Source organism: Pelodiscus sinensis, chromosome 23 (assembly GCF_049634645.1).
Source record: "Pelodiscus sinensis isolate JC-2024 chromosome 23, ASM4963464v1, whole genome shotgun sequence".
Taxonomy (NCBI): Eukaryota; Metazoa; Chordata; order Testudines; family Trionychidae; genus Pelodiscus; species Pelodiscus sinensis.
The window spans coordinates 25,503,549-25,527,505 of NC_134733.1; the positions used below are offsets into that span (position 1 = coordinate 25,503,549).

General features: G+C 52.9%; 1 protein-coding gene across 1 annotated transcript in view; it reads left to right on the plus strand.

The window, feature by feature from the left end:
* Positions 1-23,957, plus strand: part of CAMTA1 (calmodulin binding transcription activator 1) — a 903,169-nt gene that overhangs the window by 859,443 nt on the left and 19,769 nt on the right. The window contains 7 exon segments of the mRNA XM_075906418.1: positions 3,050-3,134; positions 3,137-3,236; positions 9,428-9,674; positions 10,500-10,571; positions 11,869-11,889; positions 13,825-14,018; positions 15,235-15,309. Coding sequence (XP_075762533.1) covers positions 3,050-3,134; positions 3,137-3,236; positions 9,428-9,674; positions 10,500-10,571; positions 11,869-11,889; positions 13,825-14,018; positions 15,235-15,309 — 794 coding nt within the window.

Genomic DNA, 23,957 nt, shown 5'->3' on the forward strand with positions numbered 1-23,957 from the left:
CTGTGAAGCAGAAGAGCTGCGGGGTCCTGCGCTGTTTGTTTAATCTGTCTCACTGGTGACGTTATTCCGATCTGATGTGAAGTGTTCTGCCTAGCGGCTCCGTGGCCCGGGTGAATGGGAGGCATTGCGACTGTCTTTTAAAGAGACCTTCCTGCGTTTAATTATTGGTTAAAATATTAGTAATTGTCCCTGACCTGCCTGCTAGCACTGATAAACTGGCCCTGGCGCCTGTCTTTCACCAAACCTCTGTTGTGTGGAATTGTTGCTGTTCCCCCAGCAGGTATCTCTTCCCATCACTAGCGGGGCAGGAACCTAGGTGGAACACTAGCAATTAACGATAGATACAAGGGAGGGTTTCTGCAAACGTTCTTGATTCTGTATGTGCATAATTCAACAAAGACTTAGATAGAAACCTCTGAAACATCTCCATAGACGTGTATATCCGCTCGTGCCCTCTGCTGCTCATTTGTTATATGTGGTGCACATTCTGAATCCTTGTAATATTCCGTGTGGAACTATTGGAGCTGCTTAGAATAATCCTCAGCCATGCAGTGAAGGAATAATAGAAAATCTCCTGACACAGATATGTCATGCAGCCGTGGACCAGGTCTCCCGGCACAGCGGGTTTGAGAAGCGCTTGTACACTTGATGTCTCGGTGGATCATGCTCCCACCTTTTCTCCTACACAGTTACCGGTGGGCTTGGATTTTTGCACTTTGCTGTTACCCTTTACCATTGAAGTTTGAAGCTTGTGGTGAGAGTGGCACAAGTCATTGTTCCACAAAGCAGTGGATTTTCTAGTGGTCTGTCTAGTGGCAAAAGCATAGCAGAATACACTGCTGCACAATAGAGCTGTTTCTTTACATGTTTACATGTGAAAGGTCTGGAAAATTGCCAGTTAGTGGGAGAATAACACCCTTAGAGTTCAGGCCAGGCTTGTCCTACAGACCCTCATTGGTATAAATACCTTGCTCAAGGAAGTGACAAATCTACACCCGAGTGATGTAGTTATACTGACCTACCCCCATGTGTAGACAACATTTAGTTAAGGCCAAAGCAGACCGTGAAGAGCTTCAAAAAGAGCTCCCCAAACTAAGTGATTGGGCAACAAAATGGCAAATGCAATTTCCTGTTGATAAATGGTAAAGTAAAGCACATTGGAAAACATAATCCCAACTATCCGCACAATATGATGGGGACTAATTGAGCTACAACCACTCTAGAGAGATCTTGGAGTCATTGTGGATCGTTCTCAGAAAACATCCACTCAGTGTGCAGCGGCAGGCAAAAAAGTAAACAATATTAGGAATGATTAAAAAAGGGATAGAGAATAAGACAGAGAACATCTTATTACCTTTATATAAAACCATGGAACGCCCACATCTTGAATACTGCACACAGATGTGGGCATCTCGTCTCAAAAACGATATATTGGCATTGGAAAAGGTTCAGAAAAGGGCAACAAAAATTATTAGGGGTTTGAAACAGGTCCCTTATGAAGAGAGATTAAAAAGACTGAGACTTTGGAAAAGAGGAGACTAAGGGGGGATATGATAGAGGTCTATAAAATCATGTCTGTTGTGGAAAAAGGGAATAAGGAAAAGTTATTTACTTGTACCCATCACTTAAGAACTAGGGGTCATCAAATGAAATGAATAGGTAGCAGATTTAAAACAAACAAAAGGAAGTTTTTCTTCACACAGTGCATGGCCCACCTGTGGAACTCCTCGCCAGAGGATGCTGTGATGGTTAGGACTTTAACAGGGTTCAAAAAAGAGCTCAATAGATTCATGGAGGTCAGGCCCATCAATGGCTATTAGTCTGTCAGAGGCTGGGAATGCCTGACCGGATAGGGATTGCTTGAAGATTCCCTGTTCTGTTCACTCCCTCTGGGGCACCTGGCGCTGGCCACAGTCGGCCGACAGGACGCTGGGCTGGACGGACCCTTGGTCTGACCCTGTCTGGCTGTTCGTATGAGAGCTTCTCCCACAGACACAACTATTGTCTTCTGAGAGGTGGAGCAGCCAGAGAAGCTCTTCTGTCCCCATTGGAGCATTTCCACTGAGTGACAGCTGCGCTGCTCTAGTGCTGTCCAAGCCCAAGTCACAGGACTAGAGGTATCATGCTTGTGCCCCCCAATGCAATATCCAGTGCTGGGTCATGGGGCTTTTTGTTTCCATCACCTGATGCTTGGCAGCCCTGCAATACCAGAGACAGGCGCTATGCGGGACGGGTAGGGCCTAGCAACAGGGACAGGGGACTACAGACCGGGCATATTTATTTCTAAATTTTAAAAGGGAGACGTAAGGGGGGAAATGCAGAGGAGGCATCCACCAGTCTTGGAAGTCAATTGGAATGTGGTTGGAGGTACCGTGGCACAAACCCTACCCTTGTGTTCTCTCCCACCGTCACGGGAACGCAGGGTGTTCTAGGCACGGAACTCGGCATCAGGCAGCTGAACAAGGATTTCGTGCTGTCTCCTGTCTCGCCTCAGGCTGGGACGTGCTCTAGAACCGTAACGGGAAATCCATGCTTGTTAGATTTCGACCCCTCCTTGTTGCTGTCCCCAGAGATCGTTCGGTCTCTTTCCTAATGATCACAAGTTATGCACAGTCCCCTCCCAGCCATCCAGCGCTGCCCTTTGGATCTGGAAAAACCAGACCTCAGTGGAAGGCTGTGTCTACGCGCCCACTTACGGCAGTGTACCGCGTGTCACTCGGGGTGAATAAGCCACTCCCTGAGCATGGTACGTTACGCTGATCTAAGCACGGGTGTGGACAGCGCTCCATCGGTGGGACAGCTTTTCCCCAAAACGGGTACCGCTGCTCGGGGGTGAGTAATGTGTCAAGGGGAGAGCTTTCCCCATCTGCATACAGCACCTACGTGGGGGCGTCTCGCAACAGCAGAGCTGCCCTGCTGTAAGCACTCCAGTGTAGACACGGCTTCCGGATCCCGTCCGGTTAGTGAGCCTCACTTGGACAGGTGTTCATCCCGCGGGACCCGTTTCACCACAAGGGCCATGGCAAATGCTGCTCCTGTCTGCCCCCAGGTGAACATGATGACTCTTGCTGAGCACATCATCGAAGCTACGCCAGACCGGATCAAGCGGGAGAACTTTGTGCCGATGGAGTCCCGCTGGTGGAGAGGATGGACAGTGCTGCCATGAGCACCACCATGAGCTGGCTGGCCAGTTACCTTGCGGATGTCGATCACATACCAAGTGCTGCGCAGATCAGGTCAGAGACACGAGCCGCAGGGCAGGTTGGGCGTGTCCCCCGCCGATTTGCGGGTCGGATAGTTGGGGGGAGCTGTTCTTGGCTCTTTGGTTTGACTTCTGAATTGGGTTTCATGCAGGTAGTTCTAGGACCCACGCACTTGGTCTTGCACATGCCAGCCTCGGGCAACCCTTCATGCATCCCCTTGCTGGGTACCGCTGTAATGGCAGGACAGCGCTAACCCTGCCACAAAACAGACCCCTTCAGACCAAGGGATTCTTTCGGAGGCCGTCGGCCGTCGGAGTGCCCCGGCCTTCGTGATGGCTGGGGGTGCTCTGCACAGTGCCAGTCGTGCCTGGCACACGTGTCTGAGGCAGCCCCTGGAAGTGCTTCCGCAGCTCGGTCTTGCAGGGTCCCACAGGCCCGCTGAGAGCGATTCTAGGCCCCCGGGTGACGACCTGGTCTGCCTGACACTGGTGCCGTGCCCGGCTGCTTGCCGCCCAGCAAGGCTGCTAGCTATCTAATCCTGCAAACCAGACCCTTCCTGGAGGCCCTGCCCCCTCCATCACTCACTCTCCTCTACCCTCACTCCCTTTCACCAGGCACGAGTATGGGGAGCGATGTGTAGGGCAGACCCTGGGAGGGAGTTCGAGTGCAGGCGGGGGGGGGGGGAGAGGGGCGGGCCCTGGGAGGGAGTTTGGGTGCGGGCTGGGGGGGGGGAGAGGGGCGGGCCCTGGGAGGGAGTTCGGGTGCGGGCGGGGGGAGAGGGGCGGGCCCTGGGAGGGAGTTCGGGTGCGGGCGGGGGGAGAGGGGCGGGCCCTGGGAGGGAGTTCGAGTGCAGGCGGGGGGGGGGGAGAGGGGCGGGCCCTGGGAGGGAGTTCGGGTGCGGGCGGGGGGAGAGGGGCGGGCCCTGGGAGGGAGTTCGAGTGCAGGCGGGGGGGGGGGGAGAGGGGCGGGCCCTGGGAGGGAGTTCGGGTGCGGGGGGGGGGGAGAGGGGCGGGCCCTGGGAGGGAGTTCGAGTGCAGGCGGGGGGGGGGGGAGAGATGCGGGTCCTGGGAGGGAGTTCGGGTGCAGGCGGGGGGAGAGGGGCGGGTCCTGGGAGGGAGTTCGGGTGCAGGCGGGGGGAGAGGGGCGGGTCCTGGGAGGGAGTTCGGGTGCAGGCGGGGGGAGAGGGGCGGGTCCTGGGAGGGAGTTCGGGTGCAGGCGGGGGGAGAGGGGCGGGTCCTGGGAGGGAGTTCGGGTGCGGGCGGGGGGAGAGGGGCGGGCCCTGGGAGGGAGTTCGAGTGCAGGCGGGGGGGGGGGGAGAGGGGCGGGCCCTGGGAGGGAGTTCGGGTGCGGGCGGGGGGAGAGGGGCGGGCCCTGGGAGGGAGTTCGAGTGCAGGCGGGGGGGGGGGAGAGGGGCGGGCCCTGGGAGGGAGTTCGAGTGCAGGCGGGGGGGGGAGAGGGGCGGGCCCTGGGAGGGAGTTCGAGTGCAGGCGGGGGGGGGGGAGAGGGGCGGGCCCTGGGAGGGAGTTCGGGTGCGGGGGGGGGGAGAGGGGCGGGCCCTGGGAGGGAGTTCGAGTGCAGGCGGGGGGGGGGGGAGAGGTGCGGGTCCTGGGAGGGAGTTCGGGTGCAGGCGGGGGGAGAGGGGCGGGCCCTGGGAGGGAGTTTGAGTGCAGGCGGGGGGGGGGGAGAGAGGCGGGTCCTGGGAGGGAGTTCGGGTGCGGGCGGGGGGAGAGGGGCGGGTCCTGGGAGGGAGTTCGGGTGCGGGCGGGGGGAGAGGGGCGGGCCCTGGGAGGGAGTTCGGGTGCGGGCGGGGGGAGAGGGGCGGGCCCTGGGAGGGAGTTCGGGTGCGGGCGGGGGGAGAGGGGCGGGCCCTGGGAGGGAGTTCGGGTGCGGGCGGGGGGAGAGGGGCGGGCCCTGGGAGGGAGTTCGGGTGCGGGCGGGGGGAGAGGGGCGGGCCCTGGGAGGGAGTTCGGGTGCGGGCGGGGGGAGAGGGGCGGGCCCTGGGAGGGAGTTCGGGTGCGGGCTTGGGGAGAGGGGCGGGTCCTGGGAGGGAGTTCGAGTGCAGGCGGGGGGGGGAGAGGGGCGGGTCCTGGGAGGGAGTTCGGGTGCAGGCGGGGGGGGGGGAGAGGGGCGGGTCCTGGGAGGGAGTTCGAGTGCAGGCGGGGGGGGGAGAGGGGCGGGCCCTGGGAGGGAGTTCGGGTGCGGGCGGGGGGAGAGGGGCGGGCCCTGGGAGGGAGTTCGGGTGCGGGCTTGGGGAGAGGGGCGGGCCCTGGGAGGGAGTTCGAGTGCAGGCGGGGGGGGGAGAGGGGCGGGTCCTGGGAGGGAGTTCGGGTGCGGGCGGGGGGAGAGGGGCGGGCCCTGGGAGGGAGTTCGAGTGCAGGCGGGGGGGGGGGAGAGGGGCGGGCCCTGGGAGGGAGTTCGGGTGCGGGCGGGGGGAGAGGGGCGGGCCCTGGGAGGGAGTTCGAGTGCAGGCGGGGGGGGGGAGAGGGGCGGGCCCTGGGAGGGAGTTCGGGTGCAGGCGGGGGGGGGGAGAGGGGCGGGCCCTGGGAGGGAGTTTGAGTGCAGGCGGGGGGGGGGAGAGGGGCGGGTCCTGGGAGGGAGTTTGAGTGCAGGCGGGGGGGGGGAGAGGGGCGGGTCCTGGGAGGGAGTTTGAGTGCAGGCGGGGGGGGGGAGAGGGGCGGGTCCTGGGAGGGAGTTCGGGTGCGGGCGGGGGGAGAGGGGCGGGCCCTGGGAGGGAGTTTGGGTGCGGGCGGGGGGAGAGGGGCGGGTCCTGGGAGGGAGTTCGGGTGCGGGCGGGGGGAGAGGGGCGGGTCCTGGGAGGGAGTTCGGGTGCGGGCGGGGGGAGAGGGGCGGGCCCTGGGAGGGAGTTCGGGTGCGGGCGGGGGGAGAGGGGCGGGCCCTGGGAGGGAGTTCGGGTGCAAGCTTTTGGCTGGGGCAGGGGGTTGGCGCTTACTTCAGGGGGACTTCCAAAAGTGACCGGCTCATCCCTTTTGTCAGTGGCTTCTAGGCAGTGGACTAGGGCATCTCTACGCGCTGCTGCCCGCTGGTGCCACCCTCACAGCTCCTATTGGCCACAGTTCCCAGCCAATGGGAGCTGTGCAGCTAGCGCTGGGGGTGGGGCAGCACACACAGAGAGAACCCCCTTCCCCAGGCCCTCAGGGACTGTGCAGCCGTTTCTGGGAGTGGTCAGAGCGAGGTGGGTAGGAAGTTGCTTAGCCTTGTTGCACTGCCAGCAGTGGCTCTTGTAAATCGCCCAGGCCCCTGGGCAGTTCTCTTCCCCGCTCCCGTCAGCCGGCACATGGCTAAGGGAACATTTGTCGTGGGGCTGACGGGAAAGAGGAAAGGTTGCAAGTGCACTGGGAGCAGAGGCTCACCCTGTAGCGCAGTGGAACCTGAGTTATGAACACGGGAGCTAAGCTAATCAGTCAGCCACACTCCTCCTTTGGAACCATGAATACACTGTCAGGCAGCAGCAGAGACAAGAGAACAGCGTGCTGTGTTAAACATAAGCAATTTTTAAAATCAAGGGAAAGCAGCATTTTTCGTCTGCATAGTACAGTTCAAGGCTGTAGCATGTCGGTGTTCATTTGTGAACGTCTGAAAGAAACAAGCATGACGTTTTGCTCAGTTACGAATGTTTCAGGGTTACACACTCTAAATCAGAGGGCCCACCGTAGTTGAAAGTCGGCAGTAGTGGGTCTTGTTTGGGTTCTTGGGGCAGTCCAACTGAAAGCCAGGGCATGTCCGTCCTAGTGCCTGGGATGTCCTCTCCAGTCCAGTCTTTCTCTCTGTTCAAGCATTGGGGGTATGTCTACACTACCCCGCTAGTTCGAACTAGCGGGGTAATGTATGCATACCGCACTTGCAAATGAAGCCCGGGATTTGAATTTCCCGGGCTTCATTTGCATAAGCGGGGAGCCGCCTTTTTTAAATCCCCGCTGCTTCGAACCCCGTGCAGCGCGGCTACACGGGGCACGAACTAGGTAGTTCGGACTAGGGTGCCTATTCCGAACTACCGGTACACCTCGTTTCACGAGGAGTAACGGTAGTTCGGAGTAGGACCCTAGTCCGAACTACCTAGTTCGAGCCCCGTGTAGCCGCGCTGCACGGGGTTCGAAGCAGCGGGGATTTAAAAATGGCGGCTCCCCGCTTATGCAAATGAAGCCCGGGAAATTCAAATCCCGGGCTTCATTTGCAAGTGCGGTATGCCTACATTACCCTCCCAGTTCGAACTAGAAGGGTAGTGTAGACATACCCTGGTGGATTTCGAATGTGGGCTCAGTTAGTGTCGCGCTGGCATCCTGCTCTGTTGCTGTTTCCCCACAAATCACACACGGACCTGCATCCAGCTGTGTTGTCCAACAGTTACAGCCCGTTGCCCATGGGGCTCTGTCCACGGTTCCTAGGTGAAAGATCAGGAAAAGGGCTCTGGAGCAGAGAGGGCAACAGATAGATGAGAAGTATTTGGAAAGCCCCCTTGGCTGACATACCCCAGGTAAAAGAGGCAGCACTCCACTCCCCCAAAGAATGGCTCCGAAGATAAACCTCAGCACCGCTCCCAAAGGCGGAAGCCAAATGCCGAAGTAGGAGGGAGGGGTTAGTGACAAGGTGAGTGCTGAGCGATGGATTCACTCGGTGAATCCCCCAGGTCTGATCAGCCGCGATTGTTAGGTTCTGCTGATTAGCAATATTCATCCCACACACTGATTTTGCAGATAGTTTCTTCCCTCGTCACTTCAATGCTGAGGATGAACTCAGCTGTGTCATGAGAATTTTTCTGTTTTTGTTAGAGGCTATGAGGAGACTTTTATTGGGGGAGCAGGGCCACATGAATCCCTTAGCTCTTACCAGCTGCATCAGAAAGGGGCAGGTGCAGCGTTCTGCTACCCCGGGCCATCCCATTAGAGTTGCATGCCTGTTTGTTTCCCCAGCTTATGTCCTAAGCCGTTCCCCTCTGGGGCTGCTGGGATTCTTGCTTTCGTTGCAGACACTACGTGCAGGAACACGAAGGTCTGAAACTGGCCTGCGGTGCAGAGTGTAGGTGGGCCTGCAGACAGGGCTCCCCGGCAGCACGCAGACGGCAGATGGAAGACGAGGCATCCCTTGTGAAACTCATTCCCCACCAGTAGAGTCAGAAACTCTGGATCATTCCAAAAGTTTAAGACGGGTGCTGCTCTGGGGTTCGGTCCTGATGTGAACGCCGCAGTCCCTGTCTGAACAGCAGAGACATTGACTTGCATAGCTGTGGAGCTGCTCAGCTCCCAGGGAGACCACAGGGCTAGTTACAGTGCGAGACGCTCAGCACCTCTGAGACCTGCCGTTTGTATCTGGCTGAGCCACAAGTCCCTTTGACGGGAAAACCTAGAACTCGTGGCCCTGGACAAATGGCGTTTTTCATTTTGTCCTGAGGTGCCCTCTGTGTTTGGGCAGGAGACGCTGCATGGCAGAGCTGTAGCTAGACCTTTTACCCTCCAGGGCGGGCATGCAGGTTCATACTCCCTACCTGGGTTATTTGGGCATTTTTGCCTCCCTCCCCCCAAGCTTTGCACCATGGGCAGCTGCCCCACTCGCCCTGCTCTAGTCGTGGCCCTGCTGCAGTGGAAGGGCGGACGCAGTTGGCTTTTCTCATGGCAAATAAACATCAGCGCTCAAGACAGACTTGGGACAGTGAGTTCCCCGAATACGGTGCCACATCCGTTCCAAAGCTGAGGAAGAAGAGAAAGTAGATTGGCCCAGGCTCCACTCTGGCTCTGCTTAGGGAGGGGAGAGCAGCTTCCTCATGGCTTGTTTCAAAAAATACTTTCACGCAATCCTTTTTCTAATGACAAAATACTGAGTAGAGAGAACAGAAATGACCTGTAAATACGTGGCGTGCCAGTGCTCAGTGGGCTAACCCCCTTCTTGGGAGAAATCGGTGGTTACCTTGGTGATTAACTTGGCTCTGTGCCTTCTCCTGGTGGAGGTGAGACCATCCTGCTCGTGAGTTAGGTAACAGAGGAGGGGGCAAAAATACTCAGGTGGTGGAAGAGAATGGCAAGGCCAGCATTCAGCCTGCACAGCCCGCTGCAGCAGGTGCATGTTCAGGGAGTCACGGGGCTTTGGGATGTGCATTGTCATTTGGAGAAGCAGCTCCCCACATGGGTTTCCCCTTGCCCAGAACAGTGTAATACGTTGTACCCGCCACGCCAGGTCTGCTCTCTGTGACCCTGTTGTGCCTCTTGTTTCAGAACTCTGTATAGTGAACCCCTGACCCCTTCTTCAAACACCAGCTTGAGCCCCGTAGGCTCACCAATCAATGAGATCGCTTTTGAGAAACCCAGCCTTCCTTCAGCAGCAGATTGGTCAGAATTTCTGAGTGCATCCACCAGCGAAAGGGTAGAGAATGAGTTTGCACAGTTAACTCTGTCTGACCATGAGCAAAGGGAACTCTATGAAGCTGCCAAACTCGTCCAGACAGTGTTCAGGAAGTACAAGGTAAGTCATAGGAGCATCCCACCTGCTTTGCCTGGGGGTGTGGCAGTAGAATCGAAGGTATATGCAGCTGCGCTGGGCACCACCGGCAGCTGGAGAGACGGGGGAGTTTCCCCTTCAAAGTGCCGCTCTCTGGCCAGCAGCACGGCCACCCGCAGCTCCACCCGAATCCTTTGGCCTGTGCTCACATCACTTGCACCTCTCGCCTACTGCTCTGGTCTCCCTCCCTGCTCTGCTCCATGGTTGCCAACATTCCCAGTCAGCACAGACCAGATGCCACTGCAGCAAATGGCATCTAGGCCGTTCAGTCCAGGAGAGTTAGCAGCCCCCTTCTCCTCCACAGAGCAGCCACTCCCCCCATGGGGCGGGCATGGGGTGCCAGTGGTGGGCTGCATAGGCACCAGCACTGGTCAAATCCATTCAGAATGAAACGTGGGCTCGATATTTTTTAGACAAAATAGTTTTCCCCATTTGTCTTGGGTAATCTGCTAATTCCTCCCGTGGCTCTCGTGTGCGGCTGAGATTGGTCTGTTGGGACGGCAAAGCCGGGGAGATGGGTCTGTGGTTTAGCATGTAACAGAGCTTTGTCTGCAAGACTACGGCAATCCACAGCACACACCAGTCCTGGCTCAGCTGCCTGCTTCATCCTCTCCTGCAAACTGCCCAGCTCACTGTTTGTGGATGAAGGAGACATGTTCCATCATCTTCATAAAGCGCTGACAGAGACCCCTGCTGGCTGTGTGAGAAGCGGTGGGCATGTTAGGGCTGCAGACCCGTTATTTCTCATCCTCCTTCGTGTTCTTCACTGCGCTTTGTGCTCGCTCACAGGGCCGTCCCCTCCGAGAACAGCAGGAAGTGGCTGCTGCTGTCATTCAGCGTTGCTACAGAAAATACAAACAGGTAAGCCCAGAATTGAGTTTCTGTGAGAAAATAGGCACCTGTGACTACTAGCAGCAGGTTCTGCATGTATTGGGAACTGGCCCAAAGTGTACTTTTCAATATGTAGTGATAGATATGCAGATTGTGTTATTGCTACACTCAAAAGGGAAGAAAAATCACATCCTAAATCTAATCTTGCAAGATGTTTCCTTGACCATTTTAATTTCTGAGTTTTTCTGTTTTGATACATAGTGTTATCAGATAGTGCTGCAACGTCATTCTCAACACACTGGTCCAAAACTGGAACCGCTGTGTGTGTACAGCTGCACATTTGGAGCACGGAACAAGCTGTATTTCATATGTTCCAGTCTATTCCTATGTTATTATTCAGCAGCATGATTCAGCGCTTTCCCAATTTCCTTGTGACATTTCAGATGGTTTTGTTGTCTGCAGGAGAGGGAGAGAGTTCACGTGTCAAACGTTAAAATACAGAACAGTCACATTTCATGTGGTATCATTTGTCCCGGGACTGAGACCTTTCCATGCCCTTTAGTCTGGAGCCAAGTTGTAGGCAAAGTGCTCAGCCCCAGAAATCAGACTTTGTTTTAAATGGGAACAATGAGGAACCCATTAGCACCAGCTCAAACACACTTCTGCCCCCCAGCTCAGACACCTAGGGTATGTCTAGACTGCATCCCTCTGTCTGCAGAGGGATGCAGATTAGGCAGGTCGACATTGCAAATAAAGCAGGGATTTAAATATCCCATGCTTAATTTGCATAAAAATGGCCACTGTTTTTGCCGACTCAGCACTTTGTCGGCAAAAAGAGGCAGTCTAGAGGGGGATCTGTCGAGAAAGAAAGCCTTTTTCGATAGATCCTGTAAAAGGGATCTGTCAAAAAAGGCTTTCTGAGTCAGCAAAAACGGTGGCCATTTTTATGCAAATTAAGCATGGGATATTTAAATCCCCACTTCATTTGCAATGTCGACCTGCCTAATCTGCATCCCTCTGCTGACAGAGGGACGCAGTCTAGACATCCCCCCAAGAAAGACCCTTACATCACATTCAGTTAGAAACAGTTATTTGGGAAAGCTAACTAGGGTTAGATCTCTGTAGAGTGACATTCTGGAGTGATGCTTCTCCTGATCCTAGTGTGAATTCCCTTTCAGAATTGCTCCAGAAAGTTTGTCTTGGGTCCTGGAGCCACTTTTTTCCCCCAAAGAAGATGGTTTGATCATAGCTTTTGTTGGTTTGTTTGTTTCTCAGTTCTTTATTTGCAGATCTCACATTAACCTTGTACTTTCTGTTTTCCCCCAAGCTTACTTGGATAGCCTTGAAGGTAATGCACCAACAAACACTACCTCAGAAACCATTCCCTGTGGGTTACAAACTTTCAGTATAAACTAGGAAAACCTGGTATTCACTGACAGTGTGCAGCAGTGAATGTGTGCGTAAGTTGGACTGCTCTGTGGCAGACCCAAATCCCCATTGTAAGATGGAGACTGGAGCTGTTACCAGAAACACCACACACGCTACCAGAGAAGCATAATAAATATTTATACAAATATTTATTGAGCAGTGATGGGCTGAGATGAGGAGACTATATCTGAGGCAACATTTTGCTCTACAGCTGTTCTTAGCATTTTCTTTATGAGCAACAAGCACCTTTACTGTCTGCAATGCTCTGGGTCATTAAACTAGCTTCCTTTCCCCTCTACTGAGGCTGGCTAATGTAACCGGCATCTTTTCTCAAGCAAAGTAAAGCCTGTTCTAGAAATCTACACAACGTAACGCAATAGTGAAGAGCAGTGTACAACTCCCATTTTCAATGCCTAGACCCGAGCCATTGATGTTTGGCTGGGTTCAGTGCAGGGACCTAACTGGTTAAGTGCTGAGTGAGGTGTTTTCTGCCCATGTTTAGCATCTCTCTTGCAGGAATGAGTCAGAAACAGAGTCCAGGCATGTCTCAGAAGGGACACGTATCCTAATAAAGCACAGAAAACCACTCCCCTTAATAATGATTAAAGGGGTACTCTCAAATTGTTTAGGCCCAACATTGGGTTTGGTTTACTACGAAGATTCTCTCAGAATCATTTGTATTATTAGAAATTATTTCATTCAAAATATTGCTCTCATTTGGTTGTAAATAGTATCGCTGTGTTGTATTCTGTCTTCGTTGCCTGAACAGTGTGAACTGCAGATGTTATGAACATTTAAAAGCAAAATAGTTTTTAAATGATCTGTTTAAAAGGACATTTTATAATGGAGAGAAAAAATTTAAACCTGTTTACTTAGTACATTTGTCTGCATTTTGTGTCTTTTTATTATTGTCAGCTGGTTAGACATAGTCCCCTCTTGTTTGTGTCTGTCTTAACACAGCAACAGCTGTGTGTGTAGAAGAACCAGAGGCATTTATCTCGTGGCATTTGGCATCTTGTAATGGTGAATTTTGCTGTACACATTGGCTACGTCTAGACTAGCTTAATGTTCCGGAAATGCTTTTAACGGAAAAGTTTTCCGTTAAAAGCATTTTCAGAAAAGAGCGTCTAGATCGAAAAGTGTCCGTGGCCAATCTAGACGCGCTTTTGCGCAAAAAAGCCCCGATCGCCATTTTCGCGATCGGGGCTTTTTTTGAGGAAAACAAATCTCAGCTGTCTACACTGGCCCTTTTGCCCGAACGGGAGCAGCATAGTATTTCCGCAAAAAGCACTGATTTCTTACAGTAGGAAGTCAGTGCTTTTGCGGAAATTCAAGCGGCCAGTGTAGACAGCTGGCAAGTTTTTCTGGAAAAGCAGCTGATTTTCCGGAAAAACTGGCCAGTCTAGACACAGCCATTAAGGATAAATGCCAGTCCCTCTGCAGTTGGTTTACTTTTGTACTAAAATGTATGTGCACTAAACAGAGAAGTATCTACTACAGTAGACTGAAGTCAAGATCAGTACAGGTATTCATGACTCAAAAGTGAAAACACCTGGGCTGTGTCTACATTAGTGCTTACACCATTGGTACCAACTGGAAATATAAACAAACACCCTCAGCACAACTGCGTCCTCACCGGCAGATGCATCCTAGAGGTGCTAACTTTCCTAGTGTAGACCAGACCCTAGAACTGCACTCGTTTGTCAGGGGCCATGATTCAGACAGTTCCCCGTCAGTGAGGAGACCTCTACTCTCCAAGGGAAAGCATCTTCCCCCTTCCCGTTCCAGTGGCGCAAGGGTTTGGAACACCTGCTTCCTGCTGGACTGACGCAGCCTGTCCTTGTCTCTCTTGCAGTATGCACTTTATAAAAAGATGACACAAGCTGCCATCCTCATCCAGAGCAAATTCAGAAGCTATTATGAACAGAAAAAATTCCAGCAGAGCCGACGAGCCGCAGTGCTGATCCAGCAGTACTACCGCAGCTACAAAGAATGTGGGAAGAGGAGACAAAACCGAAGAGCAGCTGTCATTGTACAACAGAAACTTAGGTGGGTCTGTGGTAAAAGGCTGAAAATTGACTCTTGCAGGAAAGAGAGGAGGGGAGCTGAGCTAGCAGGTAGAGGAAATGGAGGCTCCTGGACCAACTGAGCCGTCTTCAAAGACCTGGCGTTCAGGAACAACCCAGATAGTCTTCTCTTAGTTATTCCCATTGATGCAGCTTGTGACTCATGGACAATGGCATAAAACAAGTGAGAAGCCCAAAGCAAAAAATAAATAAAACTGATTAACTGGTGCTGCTTTTGAAAGAGATCCCCACAGCACAGCTTGCTAAGGGAGCACTGTAGCATGTGTGCTAGCTCTGCTGGCTTGGAGGTTCCTCCATAATCTGTTACAGAACAAACCATTCCCTTAGTTTATTCTCTCATCTTGGAGTGCAAATGGGCTCATACGAAAAGCAAGTGAATAAGCATCCTAGGGACTCATGACAGCATCACAAGCGATGCATAAAAATCTGTTTTAAAATTCAGGAGATGATCCACAACTCTAAGGAGCAGGTAAGTGACTGTAAATGCTACTCGTAAGAATCATACTCTCCATCTATACCCGGATGGGCAGTCATTTTCACAGGGAGGCCACTTACTTTTGGTACATGGTCATGGGCCAGCTCCACTCCCGGAAGGGGCGGGGTTTGGGACTAGCCTCCTCCCAGACTTGTCTAGGCCGGAGGCTTTGTAGTACAAACAAAGCAAAGGGCTTGCGGCTCCCAGCTCTGCTGCTGTGTAGCCTGGCAGCTGCCTGGAGGTGCTGCAGCTATTTAAAAGGCTCATGGTTCCAGCCCCTGGTGGGGTAGCGCCCCAGTCAAGAGCCATGAGCCATTTAAACAGGATCCTTCTGCCTGAGCCACCGCCTGGAAATTTGGTGGCATGGGCAGCTGGATATAGATAGAAAGTGGCCCGATGCAGTCCGTGGGCCGGATCGAAGTGTGAGGCAGGCTGGATCTGGACCCCAGGACGCATCTTGCCCGGCTCTGATTTACACAAATGGGACGAGGCAGAAGGAAATGTAATAGAGGTAGCTTGTCAGATTCTTAAGAGCGTCTGCTGTTTGCGTGGTGTTAGCTATCACAGCTCTGGGCAGCGCCATGTTTTACAAGGAAGCCAGGTGAGAAAAACACAGGACATACGTCAGGATGATCTCCCATCTAGTACCCTTGGTTTCTCCGCAGTGCTGCCTGTGCTCTGACGTTCCCTTCCTTGTGTTTAGGAGCAGTCTGCTCACCAAGAAACAGGATCAAGCTGCTCGCAAGATCATGCGGTTTTTACGACGCTGCCGCCACAGGTAAGACATCATTTTTATAGAGATGTTCCTTCTCCATCAGTCCATCCCCAGAGCATTCCAAAGGGTGCAGTGTAAGAACCTGAATAGAACCACTGCAAATCATTCCCGTCACCCAGTGACAAAGCCCAGCTGCTTACGAAGAACATGGGGGTGGGAATTCCAGAGTGGGATTGTCACAGAGACCAATCAGCTGCAGTGTGGAAATGGTAAAAGCAGCCAAGGCTTGATGAGAGGGGGCTGAACAGAGCCCTTCCTTTACTGAAGTTGGGCTTGAGAAGCCCGGAGGAGAGTTCAGTGGAATGATGGATTGTTTTTCAGAGCATAGGCTAAATCCAAATTGCTCCAGGGTTTTCAGTGCACTTAGCCTCATAGTGCAACGTGCCACAGCATCCTCTATCCTGGGAACATCTCTGCTTAAGACACGGGTATCCATTTAGTGGAGTCACAATGGGGATGAGTCTGGTTTTAAACTAGATAAGATGAGCCCCAAGCCCTCTAAGGCAAACACGCCATTGTGAATGTCAGCCAGGCCACAAGTCTAAATAAGCATTAAACTGGAGTATAAATACACAAGGCATCGTGAGTCTCCTAAGAGTCCCAGGATCTCAGGACAACACTGATTCAACTGTTTGCTTTCAGCGTGTGGCAGCTGGGACTCCCGTCACAATGCTTGGCTGTAGTTAGGTTGCCTTCGTTAGTTAACGAACGCATCCTGTTTGATTACTTGTTCTGGCTGCCAAGTTAGAGTAAAGGAAATTAATTCAGCTCTTTTTGCATCTGCCGCCTCCACAGTCCCCTCACGCTTGTCTAGTCCGGTCAGAGAAGTGACACACTTGGAAGCTGTCAGACCAAAGTAGGTTTAGTTTGGGCCACTGCTGGTTCAGCAAACTAAGCTGGGAAATGGATGGACGCTTGTGGCAGTACAAGGTTTTGGAAATGCTCCTCTTGGAATGAGGTCAGAGGTGCAGACTGCGATGGCCCCCGCAGTGGGCAGATGCACATGGCAAGCAGCAGATGCAGCCCACGAGAGGGGCTGCTCTTGGTTTCTAAACCAGTGTTCTGAGTGGTGGCAGCATTTTGTCACAGCATGGCTGGCTTGTACCCTCACTGCCACAGGGCAGCCAGAAGGGAACTCACCGATTCACCTGATCATTCTGCAGCAGCCTCCCCCCATGGAACAGCGCCAGGAGCCAGAATCTGTAGCTCCCCTCACATCTCCTGGAAGGCAGGGCAGGCCACACTGAATCGGGGTCCTCTTCCCCGTGGCCAGTGGGGCAGAGCTGCCGGGGCTCTTGTGTTTGGTTGACGTGGACACCCTCTAAACACACTGCACATAGAAAAGGCTCCCCTAAAATTAGCCAGAGCGCGGAATCTCCCACCAGGGAGCCACCTGGGACTACATCACGATTCTCGGGGTTTTCAATGGACCAGTCTTTCTGGGCCTCTCAGTGGTGCATCTCTGGCTGCTTCTCCTGTGCTTGAGCCTTCTGCCAGCCTCTCCTCCGCGGGCGTTTCCTTCAAGGGGGCTCCGCATGCTCATCCATGCTGCAGGCCTCTCCTATGCCTCTGGCTCAGTCCCTGGCAGTGCTGAGAGGTGGGGTCACGATAGCTGGGTAGCAACAGGAGTCAAGTCTTAGTTGCTTCTAACAGGAAAAAACCCAGTGAGGGGAGGGGAATTGACTGTCAGCCAGAGCATAAGTCTCTTCCTGCCCCAGGCACTTTGGCTGCAGCTTACTACTCTGATCCATGTGCTATCTTGAGAGCAATCCCTTCAGCGAGCTAATGCCCTGCTGCTTCGCAGTAGACAGCAGGGTAGTTTGGGCTAAATTCCTAATTCTTGGCTGGAACTACAAAGACATTCTTGACTCTTTCCAAGGAAGAGCTGATATTTTCCGAATGACCAAGTTTACCCTTCTGAACTTAAAATCTGCCCATGCCCTTTGTGTGCTGCGCATGCGTTTCTACCTGAGAATGTGCACGTGCTTTATTTGAGCAATTGCAAAGGTTTGCTGCTGCTATTTCTTTGACAAATACCATTTCCAAAAGGGTTTTGCCTTGAAACATGCTGGCATTGTGGAAAATTACAAACAAAAGTTTCAAATCCTTATTACTCTATGAAGCAGCATAAGGATTCCACGCAGAAACCCCGCTCTGAAAAGGACATCCAAAGAACGGCACAGTGGGAATGTTGGGTATTTTTGTGTTGAATTCAGGAATGTACCAGATTTATTAGTCGCATTCTTGGAGTACGTTGGATTTGATTCCCTTAGACACGTAAAAGTGAGCACACCACAAAGAGAAGGTTCCTAACTCCCGGGACTGTCGCAGGGGATGAGCCAGCACATGCTGAAGTCTAAACTTTACTTACTGCTCTGGATGTTCTGGGTGGCACTGTGGGAGATGTGACTAATGACACCTGGGGCTCTAAAATGGCATGACGGAGCTGCTCCTTTCATCTCTATGAATGCCTTGCAGATAAAGAAGAGTGATAGGAACAGGGAGAGAGTGCAGTGCAGGAAGGTGAGGCTCTTAGACATAGACCCATCAGCTAATAGAGAGCAGGGAAAAGAGCCAGGTCTTGGCATGGAGTCACCAAACTGAGTGTCAAGTCAGTGAACTCTGCAGCTGCAGAAGACTTTTCAACCTATAACTTGTGAATGAACATCTAATGCTGCATTTTAAAACACTTGCTTTAACCTTGTTCTGTTGGCTACCTTTCAGTGTTGGAACTGGAGCCTGAAAATCTTGCAAAGGGATTACTCTCTTCTCTTTATGCAAGATTTGATTAAGTGTTTTCCTTAGGCTTGCTCCTGGTAACCATCTGACTCTATTTTATCTGTTTAAGTAAAATACAAAAAGTCCCTTTCTGTCCAGACCCAAAGCAGCTCTAAGGCACCTCCTTGTTTTATTCGATCTACTCATGGGGTCAGATTTTCAGCAGAAGATGTGATCTAATGTGTTTAAGAACTATGCTAGTTTCCTATAGTCATGAATGTTCACTTACTGCACTTACTGTATGAGAGAACAGTTCAGATGCCATTGGATCAGTTCATGAGAGAGACTCAGTTCTTCGAGTGATTGCTCATGCCCACTCCATGTTAGGTGTGTGCTCACCACATGCACCAGTGCTGGAAGTTTTTCCCTCAGTGGTATCTGTAGGGGACTGGCTCTGACGTTTTCTGGGGTGGCACCCACCTGGCACGTTATAAGGAGCTGCCAGCCCCTTCGGCTCCTCTGGAGTGTTCTGCTGCCTTGTGCTAGCTGCGTTTGCTTCCTTCAGTTCACCAAACGTCTCTTGTGTATAGTTGAGAGTTAGCCCTTATTGCAAGATGATCCTGGACCAGACTCTGCCTGGGGGGGGCATGCGTCAAGCCCTGCGATCACTGAAAGCGCTCCATGCCCATCAGTGATGCCAAAGGACACATCAGGACAAGGGTTGCATTTGCAGATTGTTCAAATCCCAGATGAAAAGAGAGAGATTCCTCCTGATGGGGCGAATGCCAACTCCGGCATTGGAGCAGAAGTCCAGCTCTGCCCCCAGCTCTGCAGCATCAATGCGGAGTGCCTATCAGTGCCATTGTCACGCCCGCATCCATCCCCCATCCAGGCCCTTTGAAGAAGTCCAAGAGACAGACGAGGACCGGAGGACAGCCAAGCCCTGTGCTGGGCAGATCAGCTCCTCCAGCCGGGAGTCAGACTCCGGCTCAAGCCGAGCAGTCCAGCCCATCTCAAACTGCGCCTGTCTCACCAGACAGCGTTGAGCGCCTGGCAGGTTCCTGTCGACGCCCGAGGTTGTGCAGGAGATCTTGACGCTCACTCCGTCCTAAGGGAAATCAGCCTTTCTGCAGGTCCCCATCTCAGTGGCCCCATTCCCACCATGAGGGACATCCCACCAGCCTTCCCCTGCTCAGGGCCACCATGGCTCAGGCAAGCTCGGGAAAGCCCCTTCTGGTCTCTGGACCTTGGGGTGCCAGCAGCAGAAGTCCAGGCGCAGCTCGCTGGTTACCTGGAGCAGACCCATGGAGGTGTGCCCCTGCCTGCAGAAGCATCAGCACCGGCCCCTCATCTCTCCCACACCTTTGGGCTCCGGCAAGCAAGGCCACCGATCGCACATCGACAGCCGTAACCGAGACCCCCTCCCCTCCAGGGGAGGCACAGAGGGCCGGAGCACTGTCGCCGATCTGCTGAGCACTGGTGGTCCTGGAGCCCCTCTGCTGGGCATTTGTCCCGTTCTAGCCGTTCGTTGGAGAGACCCAGTGGACAGCACCAAAGGGGTCACCACTCCGCCTGCTCCCACTCGTCCCGAAGTGCCCACTCCATGTCCGATTCTGGCACCGGCAGCAGCCGTTGACAGCAGGTCACGTCCCAGCCTTGGCAGCACCGCCTGTCTTGTCGGTACCGCAACCACCCCTGGGGCTTCAAGGCCAATAGCCACCAGACTGGTGCCCAGAGAGCCCATGCAGCCATCTCAGCTCAGCTGTTAGGTAGCAGGAGCTTCAGAGAGGGCCTCAGCCATAGCATTGCAGCCTCCTATGGAAGTGGAGGCTCCAGAGGAATTCCCTCCCCAGGCCCAGCAGACCCTGGGGAGCTGCCAGCAGGACTCTCAGGCGTCATTGAGGAATCGGCAATACAGGCTCATTACCAGATGGAGCCATCACTGCTCCCCCTCATCCAGGTCCAAGGGGTGAGGGCAGGGCTTATCAGGAGCTGTTCAAGAAGGTTGCCTCCAATCTGGGGCTCCAAGCAGAAGAGCTTGAGAAGCCATCTGCCTCATTCTTGGACATTCTGTGCACCACTTCACCCGCTTGGGTGGTGTTGCCCCGACATGAGGGGGCGTCAAAGATTATTACTGCCCTGTGCAAATCCCCTCCGCCATGCCCCCCACTTATAAGCCTTCTGAACATAAATACTTTGGACTAGCCATCAGTCAAGGGTACTTCTTACAACCACCCAGCCCTGAACTCCTTTGTTGTAGAGGCAGGTAGCCAAAGAGCAAGGCAGGGACAGCCCATGGATACCCCTAAAAATAAAGACTCTAGGAGACTGGATTTATTTGGTCAAAAGGTTTATTGTCTTCCAGGCTCCAGCTCAGGGTAACCAACCCCCAAGCACTCCTTAGCCACTATGATTATAACCTGCAACATGCCATAGCTAAATTTCAATGCTTCGCTTCCCAAAGGGTGCAGGCCAAAACTCTGGGCAACACTTGATGAGGACATAGTTGTAAAGAGGGTGGCCCTCCAGGCACAGTTGGACGTGGTAGACTCCATGGTCTGTGCTATGGCTTCAGCCATTACCACAAGGCAAGCTTCCTAGCTGCCCCCCTCTGGATTGTCGACAGAAGCTCAGCAGTCAGTGTAGGATCAACAGCCAGGTCCTGTTTGTGGAGCAAATGAACACTAAGCTACGCTCACTTCACATTTAACCGGTTAACCAATTAAATGGGATTTTATATCCCTAACCCTCACCTCCGTCAGGCTCGACCTGCACCAAGCAGAGGGCCAAGAAGTCATCTTGAGGGTCTGCCTGAGAGCAACGTTCCAGACTATCTCCATGATTAACCTTTCCCATTTTTTCCAACCAACTTTCCTTTTTCCTCCTTTGATGGCAAAGACCCACTTTGTCAGATGCATGTAGTGACGAAGTGGGTCTTTGCCCACGAAAGTGTATGCTCCAATACATCTGTTAGTCTATAAGGTGCTACAGGACTCCTTGTCGAGAGTTCATTGGAGCAGTGCTGGACTTCACTGTCCCCAGAGCGTTTCTCTTACGGGAGAGATTCCACACCATGGTGGGTCCTTGTCACAGAGCTCACCGCATCTCGCCTGACTGCGGCCAGGATATGTCTACACCTCTTAGACCATATGGCTGCATGCGCCAATGTCATCCGGCATGACAGACTTTAGATGTGGCCACTGATTCCCAGTCCACAGACCACCTGCAAAAGATTGTCACCATTCTGCCCACAACATTCACTTTTGCTGTAATGATGGACCAGTCCCACAGTGGTTTTTCTGTTCTGTAACTTCACTCAATCAGCCTGAATTTGGATGTCTCGGATCTTGGCTTGGGAACGCATCTGTGACCTCCAGACCCAAGGCAAGTGGTATTCAGAAGAGACGATGTTGCACATCAATGTCAGAGAACTTGGAGCGGTCTGCTTAGCCTGCGAGCTCTTTCAGGCAAAGTGGCAATGGACAACAGACTCAGTATTACACACCAATAGGCAAGGGGAAGCATGCTCGTTAACTCTCTGCCAACAGGCCCTCCCGCTGTGGGATTTCTGCATTGCTCACACAATCCACCTTGAGGTGTATCACATGGTGCCAGGAACATGCTAGTGGTCCTTTCCCTTTCCCCACAAGTGGTTGCTCCATCTTGACGTAGCTCAAACATTCTTCCGGAGGTGGAGAGCTCCGTGCGTGGGCCTATTCGCCACCAGACACAACAGGAAATGTTACCCCTTCTCTTCCCTTCACGGTATAGGAAAGGACTCCCTCTCCGATGCCTTTCTTCTGTCGTGGCTGGAGGCTTTCACGTACACATTCCCGACAATGCTTATCGGCAGGGCTCGCCAAGCGGCGGCCGCGCGGCTCTGCGCATGCTCAGATCGCTCTGCGCCGGCTCTTCCGGGTTGTAATCGACTCGCCACGAGCGAGTAGATTACGTTATTTGTCAAGCCCTGCTTATCGGGAAAGGCCTAGCACGGATTGAGAGAGATGGCACACAGTATGATTGTTCCAGTGTGGATGCATCAGCACTGGTTCAGCACACTCCTAGATTTGGCTGCTTCCCCACTGGTCAGACCTGCTTTCACAGGACCATAGGCATTTCCTGCATCCTTTTAACTCACCACATGGATGTTGCGTGGCTGAATCTGGCAGAACAAACCTGCTCCTGCAAGGTCCAGCAAATCCTCCTGAAAAGCAGAAACCTTCCACTAACTAGCTCCTGAGCAACATGGAGGAGATTTTCCTGTTGGACATCTGATTGTAACATCTTCCCCATCACACTCTTCTTTGCAATCCATGCTGGATTACTTGCTCCACCTTAAGAACCAAGAACCCTTTCGTCCATTAAATGTCCATCCTGTCGCCATTTCCCCCTTCCAGCCTCTCATTCAAAATCAGATGGTCTTCTCACATGACATGTCCATCCATTTTCTGAAGGGCCTGGAGAGGTTCTTCCCACTGACTCGAGCTCCTTCCCCACAACTTGGTTCTTAACAAACTCACAGGCCGACCTTCTGAACTCTTGGTTTCCCACTTGTCATGACGGTCACATTCCTTGTGGCGATTGCACTGTTGAGACGTCTATCAGAGCTTAAAGCCCTCACATCAGAATCACTGTACAGGGCCTTCTACAAGGACAAGATTCAACTGCGACCCCTTTCTACCAAAGGTGGTGGTGATCTTCTATGTAAACCAGGACCTCTTTCTACCGGTGTTTTATGCCCTAGCTACATACCACTAGTATGGAGAGGAGACTTCCTGCCTTAGACATCAGAGGCTCTTTGGCATTCTCTCTGGAGCACACTAAGCTCTTCCACAGATTGAGACAGCTTTTCATTCGGACAGCGTAAAAAAGAAGGGGCCTTCCTGTGTCCTTGCATAGGATCTCTAACTGGAGCACCACTGCATTAGGTAATGTTATGAGCTGGCTCGGGTCCCACTGCCGCCAGTTGTAAGAGCACATTCGATTAGAGCCCAGGCATCCTTGGCAGTGTCCTGGCACACGTTATGATCCAGGACATCTGCAGAGCCGCTCTGTGCATGTGTTCACAGGGCATTATGCCATCACTCAGCAAGCCAGAGGCAATGCTGGGTTTGGCAGAGCTGTGTTCCAGTCTTCCTACCCACCTCCACTGGCACTGCTTGGGACTCACCTCATATGGAAAGTGCATGAGCAAATACTCGAAGAGCAGGCAGTTACCTGTCTCTGTAACTGGTGTGCTTCAAAATGTGCTGCTCATGTCCATTCCACGACCTGCCCTCCTTCCCCAACATCGGAGCTGAAGGCAGGAGGGATGGATGGATGGTGCTTCTTACTCTACACCATGGGGGTGCCAGATATAGTCCATTATGGATACCACTGAGGGAAAAAAATTCTGGCACCAGTGCACATGATGAGCACACACACCTGATGTGGAATGAACAGCAGTACAGCAGTGTATGGACCGAGGTAGCTGTCTTGCTTGGTTACCTTGGTAACTGATGCATGAATGTGGCATAGGTCAGAAAGAGAAATGTGAGTTTCAATTAAGTATGCATTGGTGGAAGAAGGCAGGTTGTTTTGGAGTTGCTACGATATCTTTGCTATGATATATGAATATGGGCAGACATCATGTAGACAAATAGATGCCCACCAGCAGATACTATACACTCATCTGTGACTGAGATTTTTAAGGTAGGACATGCAAAGATTCTTCTTCTAGATCTTGGAAAAATACCTCTTTTTCCATGTATTATGTATTCTCAGGAATGTGAAGAAAACTATTATGCTGCCATATCATGCTATCAGCATGTCTTACCTTGGATCTGGTTGTTATAGAGCATGGGACAGTTCAGGCCTTTCAAGAGATGCACAGCTATATAGTTCTGAAGGTGGATAACGCCAAGGCCTGTTAGCCTGTGACTGACTTAGTTTTA